The 15,522-nt window shown below is 51.7% G+C and overlaps 1 protein-coding gene across 7 annotated transcripts in view; it reads left to right on the plus strand.

Annotated features, from left to right (window-relative positions):
- LOC112561993 (E3 ubiquitin-protein ligase TRIM56-like) overlaps positions 1-15,522 on the plus strand; it is a 34,332-nt gene that overhangs the window by 9,584 nt on the left and 9,226 nt on the right. For 2 of the 7 annotated variants that reach the window (XM_025234891.1, XM_025234894.1), the window contains exon 1: positions 5,105-5,943. The exons of 2 other annotated variants lie outside the window; for them this stretch is intronic. In XM_025234891.1, coding sequence (XP_025090676.1) covers positions 5,894-5,943 — 50 coding nt within the window. In that variant the 5' untranslated portion in view covers positions 5,105-5,893. Of the gene's footprint in view, positions 1-4,956; positions 5,944-13,789; positions 14,013-14,061; positions 14,562-15,522 lie in introns of those variants that run through there. 3 more of the 7 variants (XM_025234898.1, XM_025234896.1, XM_025234897.1) reach the window with 3 other exon arrangements.

Consider the following 15,522-nt stretch of genomic DNA (forward strand, 5'->3'; position numbering starts at 1 on the left):
TATTGCTGTCGCCAGAGTGAAAGTAGAAAATTTTCATTACTTTTATTGCAAAGTTCAAGTTTTATCCTTTCCAAAAATGTATTGGTTTTGTGGTCTCATGTTTACCTGAGAGCGGCAATAATAACAACAAACATCACCCACTGTCGTCAACACCGTCTTCAGTTCTACGCCATTGTTTTATTGTGTAACTATATTTTGATGTCATTCTAACATTATTAAATATTTTTAACGTAATGCTGTCAATTACACTTATTAATTATATATTTATATAGTGGTGGTGACTATGGTCTTACCTGCAGCAAAGGCGGAATAGAGTCTTTTCGTTGAAAATGATGGTCGATGAAAATGATGGTCGAAATCATTTTCCACTGTTATGTTCGCTCGACGGAATCAAAAACGATGAAACAAATCGACGTCATACATTTCAAATGGATTTGATCGATCCCTAAGTAGTGAAAAATCTGTATCTGTCAATGGTATACGCAGAGCAACTCAGTAAACAACACGATCAAGCGCCACTGTTACTACGACAGCCGCCGTACGGTCATGCGTAAGCAGCGTGTGGCGGCTAAGCAAGGAGTTAAGACTGGGGGGGACCAGTCTTAAATTTTAAGACTAAGACCGCTTGCTTAGCGAGTTGAGACCGCCCATGCACCGCGCTTAGCAGGCGTCTTAGGTTAAGACAGTGTGCTTGGCTTAACTGCGGTCTTAACTCGAGTTAAGACCGCCTATGCACCGGAGCCCAGCATTCAAAGGTCACAGGTCGGGTCTGGGCAACGTTCTTGACTTTAAAATAGATACTTGTGCCACAGACTGATAGATACTTGTGCCACACACTGATAGATACTTGTGCCACACACTGATAGATACTTGTCTCACAGACTGATAAATACTTGTGCCACAGACTGATAGATACTTGTGCCACAGACTGATAAATACTTGTGCCACAGACTGATAAATACTTCTGCCACAGACTGATAGATACTTGTGCCACAGACTGATAAATACTTGTGCCACAGACTGATAAATACTTCTGCCACAGACTGATAGATACTTGTCTCACAGACTGATAAATACTTGTGCCACAGACTGATAGATACTTGTCTCACAGTCTGATAAATACTTGTGCCACAGACTGATAGATACTTGTCTCACAGACTGATAAATACTTGTGCCACAGACTGATAGATACTTGTGCAACAGACTGATAAATACTTGTGCCACAGACTGATAAATACTTGTGCCACAGACTGATAGATACTTGTCTCACAGACTGATAGATACTTGTGCCACACACTGATAGATACTTCTCTCACAGTCTGGGTAACAGTTCTGACGAGATCAGACAGTTTTACTGTCCAACCTTTGCTTGATTAGGAATTCTCTTTCTTCCTTTGACTTTCTCCTTGTCTGACTTTCTCCCTGTCTGTCTATCTGTGTCTGTCTATATGTGTTTCTGTCTATCTGTGTGTCTGTCTATCTGTGTGTCTGTCTCTCTGTCTATCTTGCTGGGTGCTTCACGGCTGACGACCAGGTGGAGGCGAGGAACTGGTGAATGCAAAGTGTGTCTGGCCATGGAGTGGAGCTGTGTGCATGGACGATGCTGTAGATGTCGGATCGCAGATCGTCGTCCTCCTCCATTGTGAGGCTAGCGGAGGGGGGGAGGCGTTGTGTTCAACGGCAGATGCGGCGGACGGCAATGATTTCATCTGAGAATCTCTCCGGCTGATGATCTCATCCTACCCTACCCCACCCCTCTGCAAGGGAAAACCAAAGGGTTGGGTGTTGTACACAAATGTCGGGGCGTCTGAAGCCTTCCCCCCAGTTCCGTGACGTCAGCGGGGCTGTAGGAGGCTCGGGCGCCTTGCGAGTGGCGAGAACGTTTCTCTACTTGACTTTAGTTTGTTTGTTTCTTGTGTTTTTGTCCACTCGCACTATCTCTTGCCTCCCGATGTCCTCGCAGCATGAAACCAGCAAGAACTGTCTCAGTGCGCATGTCTGGGTGAATTATCTCCCCTACCTCCATCTGCACCTCGTTAGGTAATGATGGCGGGGAGGTCACTCTGATAACATTGACTTGAGGGACAGGATTTCAGGGGAACTGAGCTCATTAGGGACTGAAGTCTGCTGGCGAGCTCTGGCGATGAGTTTGCATCTGACTGACAGGACTGAACTGTGACCACGTGATCCTCTGTGTGCGAACTGTGCTGTGTGAACTGTGTTGTGTGTGTGTGAGAACTGTGCTCTGTGTGTGTGTGTGCGAACTGTGAGGTGTGTGAACTGTGTTGTGTGTGTGTGTGAACTGTGCTGTGTGTGTGTGTGTGTGTGTGTGAACTGTGTTGTGTGTGTGTGTGTGTGTGTGTGTGTGTGTGAACTGTGCTCTGTGTGTGTGTGTGAACTGTGCTGTGTGTGTGTGAACTGTGCTCTGTGTGTGTGTGTGTGTGTGTGAACTGTGCTGTGTGTGTGTGTGAACTGTGTTGTGTGTGTGTGTGTGTGAACTGTGCTCTGTGTGTGTGTGTGTGTGAACTGTGCTGTCTGTGTGTGTGAACTGTGCTGTGTGTGAACGAGGCCTGTACTCAACCTCGTGCAGTCGTAGTTAGGAAGCCAGACTAAGTCGTGGGATGTGGACATCGCTTGTAACCGGAAACAAGTCGCTTGTTCTTGAATTCTCCGGCAGAGACTTACCTCCCCTCTTGATAACTATGCCGCCCCCCCCCCTCTAGATATCGCTAACTGTTGCTAAATACGTCAGATGTCGCCTTTAGTACCCGGATGTTATGACGTCATTGTGGCCAACTGTCACCCCACAGTGTGCATTGTACCTCACTCACCACGGAATGACGTCAATGCCGACCTCGTGGTGCTCTTCCAACATGGTGCCAATGACATCACAATGCGTCAACAGCAAACCCACAGGCTCAGCATCAATACGTCACGATAAGAGTTCAGTCCCTTCTTCTTTTCGACCACTTGACATAAAACAATGATGGCGATCTGAAGCAAGGTCAGGGTAAAGTTGACAGGCGAGCCCTGCTCCACAATTATTTTGAGGATGTTGGGTGTACTTTAAATACAAACGTCTCAAATCCCAGCAAGGAGTTCTTTGCCGGTCACTGGGTGCAAGTTTTCAACATCCCAGTTCTCCTCTGCCATTGGGTCAAGAGGTCAAGACCTCAGTCCACGGGTTGGATTGGCCCAGCGGACGGCTGGTCACGTGGGCCCAGTGGCATCAGTGGTCAGAGGAAGCTGGAGGCATGCAAGTGGCTGACCATGCTGGTCACGTGAGCAGTGGTCAGCAAGATGTGCGTGCACCATCCCAGTTACTTCCTCTTCGCTGTGCACACCGACGTCCACTGCCCTCCAAGATGCCGTACGGAGGTCCGCTGGGTCAGAGGTCAACTCGGTCCGGTGCACTTGGCTGCACAGTCTCCACTGCGAGATGTTAGTGGTGGCGACTAGTGTTCACGTGCTTGGGACAATCCGCGACAGTTGGTGAATGTGAGTGGTGCAGCAGACCTACACAGCTCGGGTGCAAGATGATCGGTTTTATTACTCGGATGTGCGAACGTCCCCTTCTCGTGTCTGTCTTCACAGGTAGAGGTAGAGGAGGGGGGGGGGGACAGCCGGGAAATCTGTAACACCACTAACACCCTCACCTTGACCTGTATTTACTGTGCAGCTATTTTGGTGCATGACGTCAAGCCTCTCTAACCGTCCTGCTGGGGCTGGGGGTGTGTGTGGGAGGGTAGGTTTGATGGGGGAGCTGATTTAGGGACCGAGTGGCGGCCCTCATCAGGTTATCTGGCAGCACGAGCCCCTGTTTCTCGCGGAAATTTTTGTACTTGGTTTTGCGCATGCGCCTGCTGCTGCCAATTCTGCCCTCCGGCGCCACCTAGGCCTGACATTGCAAATATCGACAGGAGTGAGTGGTTAGTCGTGCGAGCAAATCATCCTCTCACAGTGATCACATTATAATGTCATCATCATTACATATGAATACATGATTACATTGCGGCTTACTTCCACTCTACCACCATCGCCCCAGTCACTACCGACGTATGGCGGCGCTGTGGTGGTAGTTGGATTAGCTAACCATTAGCTGACTATTAGCTAACAATTAGCTAACGAGACATTAAACACGGTGCATGGTTTCAAACACTGGGTCCAGTACGTCACAAGCTATGCTGCTCACCACAGCATGCTGCCATTTGACACCTGTAACCTGCTGACCTGCTGACCTGCTGACCTGCTGACAGTTTGCTGTGCGGATACGTGACGAACTTCCGGTGCACGTGATTATCATAGGCGGCGGGAGACGGAGGTACTAAATGGAGAGCAAGAGGTTGGTTTCCGTCTGGTGTGAGCTCGCAGACGTTGGGCCACAGAATCGCTAAAACGTTCGGGTTACTATTTCCTGTGCTCAGCCCTTTGCCCTCCGGATGTGACGTCATTACCAGGTGCCGTGACGCCTCACCGATAGTGACTAGGATAGTGTGGCATCAGATGTCATCACCGCCAGATAGTCAGGGACTCACCTGACAGGTGACATGGCTTGCCGCTGGAAGAACTCTGTTCGCCTCATGAAGATTACAGTGACCTCCTGCCCCCGAGATCTGTAAAGGTCAAGGTTGGAAAGTCTAGAATTGAGTTTCTGGTCGTCTGCGCCCTTCAGGTCAGGGTCTGAGGTTTGTCACTGTGTAGGCAGGTGTTCCAGCGGGTTTGTGTGTGTGTACGTGCGTGTGACTAGCGTGCCAACAGGCTGCACATCGTTGTCCAGGCAGTGGGATGTGGATGTCCGCTGGCAGGTGCACTGTGTGTCAGGTGCACTGTGTGTCAGGTGCACTACGTGTCAGGTGCACTGTGTGTCAGGTGCACTGTGTGTCAGGTGCACTACGTGTCAGGTGCACTGTGTGTCAGGTGCACTACGTGTCAGGTGCACTGTGTGTCAGGTGCAGTGTGTCAGCTGCAATTTGTGTCAGGTGCACTGTGTGTCAGGTGCAACTGTGAGACAACCCACGGAGCCCAGGTATCGGGGAGATCAGGAGCCATGACTCTGATACAGGTGTGTCGGTAACCAAGCAGCAGCCAGAAAATGTTACTTATCTGTGCTTCAGTGTCTTCAAAAAAGGAAGGAAAGATTAAATGGCAGAAAGAGAATGTCCTCGACTTTTATTTCTCCGGTCAGCAGGAGAAGTAGTTCCCAGGCAACCCGCCCTCATCGCCCCCCACCCAACCATGTCAGACCTCCACACAGTCATTGCTGACTCCCCGCGACGGTCATGTTGGAGGAGCAGGTCTCCACGTCACGGTTATTGTGGGTCCGCACAGTCTCAGTCTCGCCAGGCGTGGCGAGACGATTGAGCACGTGAGTCAAGGTGCGCGTGCGCGACTCTCAGGCCTGGCGAGACGCGCGCACAGGGGGGAGGGGAGGGGGCTGGGAGGGTTCTTGCGGCTCCCGCTCGGCGCGACTCCTGGTGGCATTCACGTGCATCCCTCCGGTCTGTCGACTGCAACTCTTCACGCCCGCTCTCCGCCATCAGCTGTTCGGACCGGCCAGGCATCCCGCCATCCAGGCGTTGAGGTACCTCCGGTCTCCTCCAGTCTTGCGTCCGCTTCACTTTGCTCGGCACCAGCCGCAGGACCCGGATGTGCCGCGTCACCCAAACATTTGCTGCTCCTCCATCCGCCTCGTGGTCCTCGCCGCCCTCTGTGGCTGCTGGAGTTAGCCGCCCTCACTCTTTCTTCTGCGCGTGCGCGTGGGGGACAGCAGGTGGACCAGCAGGTGAACCAACCTCCTCAACTTTCGTCTGGACTGTGCTATTTATAGCGCCCACGTCGTCTGCGCGCGTCTGGCAGCGGTGAGGTGAGTGACCTGCAGGTCACAGTCGCCAGCATGCCGTCCATGGATGACTCCGAGCTCATCGCCAAGATAGGCAGAAAGAGGTAAGACGAGCACGAGCAGCACGGGGGGAGACTGTCGGTGAGACTGGTGACATGATGATGATGGCGATGGAGATGAAACTGGGCGAGAGAACGACGCCAGAGATGTCAGGGAAAGTGGGGGTAGGTGTTAGACGGGTGTGGGTGTGGACTGACCTCCAGATTGGTGAAGACTTGGGTCACGTGACTGTCGTGACGATGAGACCCCGAGACTGCGCGCGTGTGTGTGTGTGGATAGATGTGTGTTTGTCAGTATGTCTGTGTGTGTCTGTGTGTGTGTGTGGATGCTAGAGACCATACAGTAGCATCACGTGTGTGTGTGTGTGTGTCAGTATGTGTGTGTGTCTGTGTGTGTGTGATTGTGTATGTGTGTGTGTCTGTGTGTGTGTCTGTGTGTGTGTAGAGGCTAGAGACCACACAGCAGCATCACGTGTGTATGTGTGTCAGTCTGTGTGTGTGTCTGTGTGTGTGTCTGTGTGTGTGTGTGTGTCTGTGTGTGTGTCTGTGTGTGTGTAGAGGCTAGAGACCACACAGCAGCATCACGTGTGTGTGTGTGTCAGTCTGTGTGTGTCTGTGTGTGTGATTATGTATGTGTGTGTCTGTGTGTGTGTCTGTGTGTGTGTGGATGCTAGAGACCACACAGCACCATCACGTGTGTCTGTGAGTCAGTGAGAGACAGTTAAAGACATTTGTGTTTTCGGTTCTGTCCACTGATGTCGTAAATGTCGTCTGCGTGAATAAGCAAGATGCTGGCGAAAGGTGAGCTCTATCCACCCGGCAACCAGTCAAAGTCCATCGGGTACCCGAAGCTACCCTCATGACTGTCTGTGAGCGGGTGGCATAGGAAGCCTCAAAGACAGAAAAGACAGAAAAGGGTAGAGATGACGTGGCGGGTAGCGGGGGGGGCCTTGTGCTGGGTGGTTGTTGTTGTTGACACTGTCACGTGTCTTTATGGACTTACCACCTCCTCCCCTTCCGATGCCACGTGTTCCTACGAGAGCACACATGGTGCCACAGTCTGGCACCCAGCGCACAGGACACGCCTCCATCACAACAACAAAGTCACTGGGTGGATGTCCGGGTACACGCTCATACAGGAAAGTGGCAGGGTACGTGGTACACACGGGTATCCGAATCACAAGGTACAAGTAATTTGTCAAAGTCAGGTCGCTGAGTGTGTGAGCAGATCGTTGCTGCAGCATGCGACCACGTGCAGGTCACGTGTGTGGGTGGAGACTGCACCCTGCAACCCTGCAGCAGAAGCAGAGTTGAATACAGTTCATCTACCCTTTGCACGTGTCGACGGGTGGCGCAGGTAGACCGGGCTTCAGCGAGTCGAGACAGCTTTCACCTTGCTGAGCGTGGCGGCCCCTGTCGGCAGGTGGTGTTGCGTGACAACCAGGTGTGCAGGTGAATGGAACCCTGCAAGTACAACGGGGAGGTAATTGAGGGAAACAAAATAACGGTGAAGTCGGCTGCTGCTGTCAAACACTGGTGATAAGGCTAGCGAGTCCCAGGTAGCAACAGGCCAGCTGACACGTCACGTGGGGTGGCAGACGTTACGTCACACCACTCACCCCACCCCATCTGGTGCACGCGCCCCACAGGTAGACGGTAACACAGGTGCCACGGAGGATGCACGTGACGTCAGGGCGGCTCTGTGTCCACAAACAAACAACAACAAACAACAAAAGTCAAGGAGATGCTGCCTTGTACAGCTCAACCCTGATTTGCAAGCTCGGTCCACAGACGCTCTGATGTCGCCGCCATCGCTCGCTCTGGTGAGGGGGACAATAGGCGTGCGACTTACCTCCCTTTACAATCACCTCTTGCTGGTGGAGGGGGCGATCGTCGTGGGTGACGTCACGAGGACTGCTTGCTCTCTCACTGAGTAGAGGCGCTATTACACCTGCACGTGTAGGTGTCTGTAGATGGCGCCACAGGACGGCATCCGCTGAGAAAACAAAACAGGAAACAGTTTGAATGTTTTGTAAACAAAGTCACGAGGGAGGCACACAGTGGGGCTCGGTGACACAGTGGGGCTCGGTGACACAGTGGGGCTGAGTGACACTGGGGCTGAGTGACACACTGGGGCTGGGTGACACTGGGGCTGAGTGACACACTGGGGCTGGGTGACACTGGGGCTCGGTGACACAGTCGTCTTGTCTTTCTAAACAACCGCCGCCATACAGTCCACGGGGCTAGTCCCCTAGGGCCGCCATATTTATTGTTAGTGACGTCACAGGCGTACTTGCCACGCCAGAATTTAGTGCATGGAGTATATTGTGTAGAGTATAGAGTTTGGTGTATAGAGTATAGTGTGTAGTGTATAGAGTGTAGAGTTTAGTGCATAGTGTGTAGAGTTGAGTGTATAGAGTATAGTGTGTAGAGTGTAGAGTTTAGTGCATAGTGTGTAGAGTTGAGTGTATACAGTATAGTGTGTAGAGTATAGTGTATAGTGTGTACAGTTGAGTGTATACAGTATAGTGTGTAGAGTTTGGTGCATACAGTATAGTGTGTCAGCTCCCTGCTACATGTGACACTCGGTAACGTGCAACTAACCGAGTCTCTAAACTTTGCCTCCTGCACCTTGACACCTGACCCTGGTCGTCACGAGCTACAGGTCGGGCCGTGCCAACGTGCTAACACCTCCACCCCACCCCACCCCAACCCCCAACATCGTTGGACTATTTGACTGTCTAACGGTTGCGTCTACGTCACCGAGTACAGTTTGTTTGATTGGCTGCTTGTTGCTGGCAGCTAGAGCACACCCAGTCGCTACGACTACAGCGGACTACTGCTGGTAGCTACAGTACAACTGTTCGTGTACCCCGGGTGCTAGACGTACCCCTAAAGGTATGTTCACGGGGTAACCCCGTTCACACGCTGGAGAGGCTGGATGGGCTTTGTTGACAAACAAACATCGGCAGGTAGAGGTGTCCTGTCGCGGCCCCGCCATCGGCTCCAGAACGCGCGTCCTTGTCCTCCCCCTGACTGCGGCCTTGACCTGAATGGCAGGTCAGCACGACCTCGTGTTCCTGCAGTGCTGCCAGCAGGTGAGGACGGTGATGGAACATCCTCTAGTGCAATGTGAGCGAGCACACCGCCAGACGGCAGGTGAGATGAGGCCTGGCCAGGTATCAACATGTCAGTCACAAGAGGAGGTAACCCCTCAGAGGTGGTGGCAGCTGTTGACGGAGTTGTTGGCGAAGTCGTTGTTGTGAGAGCATCGGGCGATGTGCATTCAGACGACAAACCCACCGTCTTTCTTTCGTTCTTTCTTAGTTATTTATGTAGTTTTTTATTTTGCTGAAGTTCTTGGCTATCTCTTTCTCTCTGTTGCTTGACTTCTTTATTTTCTCCTTCCGTTTTCTTTTTCTTTTTTATTTCTTCTTTTTTATTTGACTTGCGAAGTAGTTTTTATGTTTTTCTGACTTTCTTCATGACAACAGCCTGATGTACCAGGTACCCGTCCACTGTCTGGGGTCTGGGGACCAGAGGGTGTCTACGCAAGGAAGGGGAGGGAACTGCCGACAGAGCAGCGAGTGGCTTGTCCAGTGCAGGCTGAAGGGAGACAACTCTATTTACTTCCCCTTAGTCTGTGTGTCAGGTCAGTCACCTGCACGTTTGCCGGTGCACACGCTGACGTCAGTGCCAACCAAAGTTTCAATGTTTAAAGTGTTTAAACTCGGCCGGCGTTGGCGGATTCCCTGGTGTTGATGCTGACGCTGATGGTGACGCTGGTGTTGATGTTGATGTTGATGCTGGTGCTGGTGTTGATGTTGGTGTTGATGCTGATGCTGGTGCTGGTGCTGGTGCATACAGATGATGGCAGTGGGTGGTAGCTGTGGTTGTCAAGGTTACAGTACACCTTGAGCAAACAGCCTGTATGGTGTGCTTATGTCACGTGAGTGTATGTATCACTACGTGTCCCTAGTTTGCTGGCAGGTTGGCTTACGTCACAAGGTCGGGTGGAGACACGGCTGACGGGTTGGGGTCAAGCAGTGCGTTCCGAGTTCACCCCGACAATTAGCGGGTGGCTGCTCGCTCATTAGTGTGATTCATGGCCGCGGCTAATGCCAGGCAAACACAGACTGGCATCGAGGTCATCGAGGTCATCGAGGTCATCGAGGTCATCGAGATATAAAAGTCTGTGCAAACATCCGTTAGCCAACAGTTTCCGTTGCTCATGCGCACTGTGGATACGTTCTGCGGGCCTCCGTCATCATAAGCACGGGTGGTGGTGGTGTAGGTGGTGGCGTTATGACTGTGTCGACGGTGGTGTATAGGCAGATATATGGAGGTGTGTATACATATATATAGATGTATATATACAGACATACAGAGGTGTATAGACACACACATATATATAGAGAGAGGCAGTTATATAGAGGTTATAGACATGTATTGAGGTGTGTGTACAGATACATACAGGTGTAAATAGATGTGTATATACATGTACATACAGGTTACATACAGGTGTATATACAGGTACATACAGGTGTATATACAGGTACAGGTGTGTACATACACATACAGGTGTGTATACAGGTGTATAAAAAGACACATACAGGTGTGTATACAGGTGTATATACAGACACATACAGGTGTATATACAGGTGTGTATACAGACACATACAGGTGTGTATACAGGTGTATATACAGACACATACAGGTGTATATACAGGTGTGTATACAGACACATACAGGTGTGTATACAGGTGTATATACAGACACATACAGGTGTATATACAGGTGTGTATACAGACACATACAGGTGTACATACAGGTGTATATACAGGTACATACAGGTGTATATACAGGTACAGGTGTGTACATACACATACAGGTGTGTATACAGGTGTATAAAAAGACACATACAGATGTGTATACAGGTGTATATACAGACATACAGGTGTGTATACAAGTGTATAAAAAGACACATACAGGTGTGTATACAGGTGTATATACAGACACATACAGGTGTATATAGACACATACAGGTGTATATACAGGTACATACAGGTGTGTACACAGCAGCCCGTTGACTGTACAGCCAGTACAACAGTCAACACCCGGCTGACGATCAACTGTTATTTTTGTCGTTTGTCGTCTGCTTCTCCAGTCTGTAGTTCTTGCCCTGAGAATGTTTGTCCCTCAGAGTTTTGTGCAGATCCTTGTCTATTCTCTTCTTTGTTAAGGGGTTGCCATGGCGACTGTCTAGTCTCTCGAGTAGACGGCGGGTGGACTGTCGTGTGTATCGGTGGTGGAGATGGCGGAGGGTGGATACAACCGTCAGACACGGTGCCACGGGTACCAGGCCGGCCACCCGGACAACCTGTCAACGAAACTCGGCGAAACCTGTCGTCAGCAGCTTTACCTTCATTTCTTCTTACGTCGCATAGTGTCACTTACCTGTCTCCATGGCAACAGCGAGGCTTGTCAACACAGCTTCTGGACGCGAGTCCTCACCTTGGTGCCACTACTTCAGTCTGTGTGCGTGTGCGCGCGTGTATCTGTGCGCCTGTGTGTGTGTTCACATGTCTTGTGGTGACTGTGTGTCTAGATGAAGTCCCTTTAGCTGTGTGAACCCTGACCCTGACCCTGTGTACAGAGGCAAGAGGTCGGTGCCTGCTGAAGATGTCTGAGCACACGGCCGATGTGTTTGTAGGTGTGTGCGTGCGTCCTTTCCGCCTGAGACTGGACTGTGCAAGCTGTCATCAATCGCACCATACATTCACTCGCACGTGCACACGCTGACAAACACAAGAACACACACAGGCTCGCACTCACCTGTTGTTTTGTCAGCTTGGTTTCCACCCACAGGTCAGGTGGCGCCCTCGCGCGTGGTGTCAAAGGTCAGCAAGGAGCCCACGTCACAACAGTAAACAGCTGTTTATTACACACAACTGTCAGAAGTCAGAGAACGACTAGTTCACACACCTACAAACACTTGGGTGTTTATGCTGCCGTGGGTTGCGTCCCCTCCTGGCTGTGGGGTCAGAGTGCCGGCCCCTACATGACGTCACGTCCTCTGCTGCCCACACCTGTGCGTCTCAGTAAAGAAATCTCAAACCTTTCTCAGCAGGATGGAGGAGGATGCCATTACTAGCCGCATGTCTCCCCCATCCAGTCCCCCATACTCCCCCCCCCAAGAGACAAGCTCCAGCCAACATTTGTGACGTCATATGGGTGGCGGTTGGTGGGTGGGGGGTCGGGGCGCTGGCAGGTCCACCGGAACCGTGCAGTGGCTCCACCTGGGCGCACACTCATCAGGTAACTGCGGAGAGTCGTGGGGGTGGGGTGGGGATGGGGGACGGAATGTGAAATGGTGGGTGGAGTGGGGGGTGAGGGCGGCGTCTTCCAGGTACGCGAGTCTTACCAGCAGGTGGCGCTGTTATCTGAGTCGTATGACGTCAGACGCTGGATGTACCTGCGCGCACTTGCCTCCCGTGTAAATGCCAGGTAGATGTGGTGGCGCCAGGTGTCTGTGAGCGCCTGACATTTGGTCACAGACCTCGGGGGTCTCGCCACACGTGCGTCTGCCACTTGTCCCCCTTCCACCCTCAGCGAGCGCACGGCACTTGAAACACACCTTGCATGCCGGCCTCTCTCTCTCTCTCACGTGCCCTTACCTGGTCTGGGGCTCTTGGGGGGAGGATGTTGGAGAGCCCTCAGGATGCCAGCCTCGTAAAATGCTGTGGGAGTAGCTATGGCTGAATGCGAGGGTGTGGTCGTTGCTGTAGATAAAAGTAGCAAGAGCCGCCACAACAGAATCTTTGACCTCCCACCCTTTCCCGGTAAATCATTTCCTGGGTCTGCCTGTGACATGTCATGGCTACTGACAACTGTGTTTATGATCAGTGAATCGTGAAGTTGAAACTGTTTCAACAACCTCCAGCCCCTCGGGGCTCGGGGCTAACTGACCGTCTGGAGATGTCAAATACGGAAAGAATGTCAAGTGACATTGAAGGAAAGACATTAGCAGCAGCAGCACCCTTTAACCTTTGACCTCGTACTCCTGGGATGGGGGAAAGATGACGTCATGATTGCTCTGACCCTTGATCCTTGTTGGAGGCAAAGCGGGAAAAGTGATGAGCGCTAAGAGAGCTGTTTGGATGCGAACCTTAGGGCCAAAGATCTGCACACCCACTGGTCTGCCGAGGATGTGAACGTGCATTCTCTGGTCATGTGAACGCAGGTTGCAGACGATGTGAACGTCTAGGCCTGCATGAACTATGAACACGTCGACTGCATGTGACGTGCGGCTCAAGGTGTGCACACCGACACCAACCTGCACTGTGCAACATGAAGGTGCACGCTGCAGTGACGCATGCGTTATGACCTCCAGGGTCGCACGTGCTGCAGCGTAGAGAGGTGAGCCGCACACCACTGCCGACACCACGGACACATGACGTCATCAACTGACTTGATGCCATTCATCTGCCAAGTGATACACGTTAGGCAGAGGCAGTCACACACACACACAGACCCTTGTGTTGTATCTGTTTGCGCATGTCTGCTCACCCAGCCGCAGCACCGGCCTGCAAGGTCCATTGACCTCCCCCAACTCTCCCCTCCCCTCTCCACCTCCAGGTATGCAGGAGATAGTCTACCCCCCCCCCCTACAGGTGAACCCCGCCAAGACGCTGTACCTACTCCACCTACTCCACCTACACGTCACCTTACACCTGATGCCGCTCACCCAACCATCGCGCGAGGCACGTGAACCAAGAACTCAGACTGTAATGGCGGCCAGCCTCCTTCCTCGCACGGCGCGTGCTGCTGCTGCTGATGCTGAGTGAGAGGTGGGGCCGGGGGCTGGGGTGGCAGGGTGTCGGGGTGGGGGCCGGGGTATGCGCCCTTCATGCACTGCGCTGCAATGGCCGCGGAGTAAAGATGGCGGCCTTCCCAAGTCTTTCGTGTACAGCACTGCGAGGTGCCGGTGCTGGTGCTGCTGGTGCTGGCGAGTACAGGACCTGGTGTCTTGGTGTCCGGTGTGCTTGAAGCTAACATTCGCCTGGTGCTAGTTGGTGCTGCCTGGTGGTCATCTTCCTCATACACAACAACAAGTAAGTTTTCCCTTGTACGTCTGGTACACGAGACGAGACGAGACGACACGAGGTGAGTGTCGGGCTGGGGACACACGGACACCACGTCACTCTACCATCTCGTCACGCGCTAGATGACCATTCCACGGAGCGAGATGACCATTTAGAAGACCATTCCACAGACAGGCTGGCAGTTGGCGATGGTGACACGTGGTACACAGGTCAGGGGAGGATGAGGGGAGAGCAGGCGGCAGGTTTCTGTGGAGGAGGAGGGTGGCCATGCCGGGTGCGAACCGTAAACACGACTGACAGGTGCGTGCTTGTGCAGTTAGTCAGCCTCGTGCGTGCACCTGCAATTAATCACCTGACTAGCGCAAACAACGGGCTTTTCTCGGCTATGCGGATGAGACAGAAGACAAGACTGTGTGGGGGAGACGTGCGTGTTTGTTGCTGTTGGTAAACACCACTGTGTATCTCCCTTCGTTTTTCATTCCTTTTCCCGTCTGCAGACTTGTCGCGAGGGCCTGTCACTCGCTCCAGCTCTGTTTCTGCAGCACGCCGCAAGCAAAGGTAAAAGGTTCTCCTGCTTTGTTTCTCTACCTGTGAGCTTCACTGACACTTGGTCCTTTTGATGAAGGGTGAGGCAGTGCGACACGTCACGTGTTCATGTCACACTTCACGTCACGTGTTCATGTCACACTTCACGTCACGTGTTCATGTCACACTTCACGTCACGTGTTCATGTCACACTTCATCTCCTTGTGGTTGAGGGCGGACTCCGAGAGACACGTCAAGAAAGGTCAATGGTGCACGTTGGTGCTGTCCCGATATCAAGACACATCTGTCACACATAGACACACTGTGACATGTCACTGTGACATGTCAGTACAAATCCCTGACGTGAGGAGGACAGAAATATTCCTGTTGTGTCACGTGGGTAGGAGATGACGGCAGCGAAGCACAAGACGATGATGGTGGGACAGGGTGTCAGGTGTAAGTAAGGTGTGTGAGGTCACGTGGAGCGCACAACTGAATGAACTTCCTTCCAGAGTCGACTGTGCTGTCACTTCTGATAAGTGTACAGATTACATACTGTACAGATTGTACACTACACTTGTATACTGTACGTGGTGTATAGACTATAGTTTAGACACTGTACAGCGTGTACACTTGTATACTGTACGTGGTGTATACTGTACGTGGTGTAGACTAAAGTTTAGACACTATACAACGTGTACACTACACTTGTATACTGTACGTGGTGTAGACTATAGTTTAGACACTGTACAATGTGTACACTACACTTGTACACTGTATGTGGTGTATAGACTATAGTTTAGACACTGTACAGCGTGTACACTGTGCTATACCATACGTTGTGTATACTGTACGTGGTGTAGACTATAGTTTAGACACTGTACAACGTGTACACTACACTTGTATACTGTACGTGGTGTAGACTATAGTTTAGACACTGTACAATGTGTACACTACACTTGTACACTGTATGTGGTGTATAGACTATAGTTTA

This window comes from Pomacea canaliculata, linkage group LG4 (genome assembly GCF_003073045.1).
Source record: "Pomacea canaliculata isolate SZHN2017 linkage group LG4, ASM307304v1, whole genome shotgun sequence".
Classification (NCBI taxonomy): domain Eukaryota; kingdom Metazoa; phylum Mollusca; class Gastropoda; order Architaenioglossa; family Ampullariidae; genus Pomacea; species Pomacea canaliculata.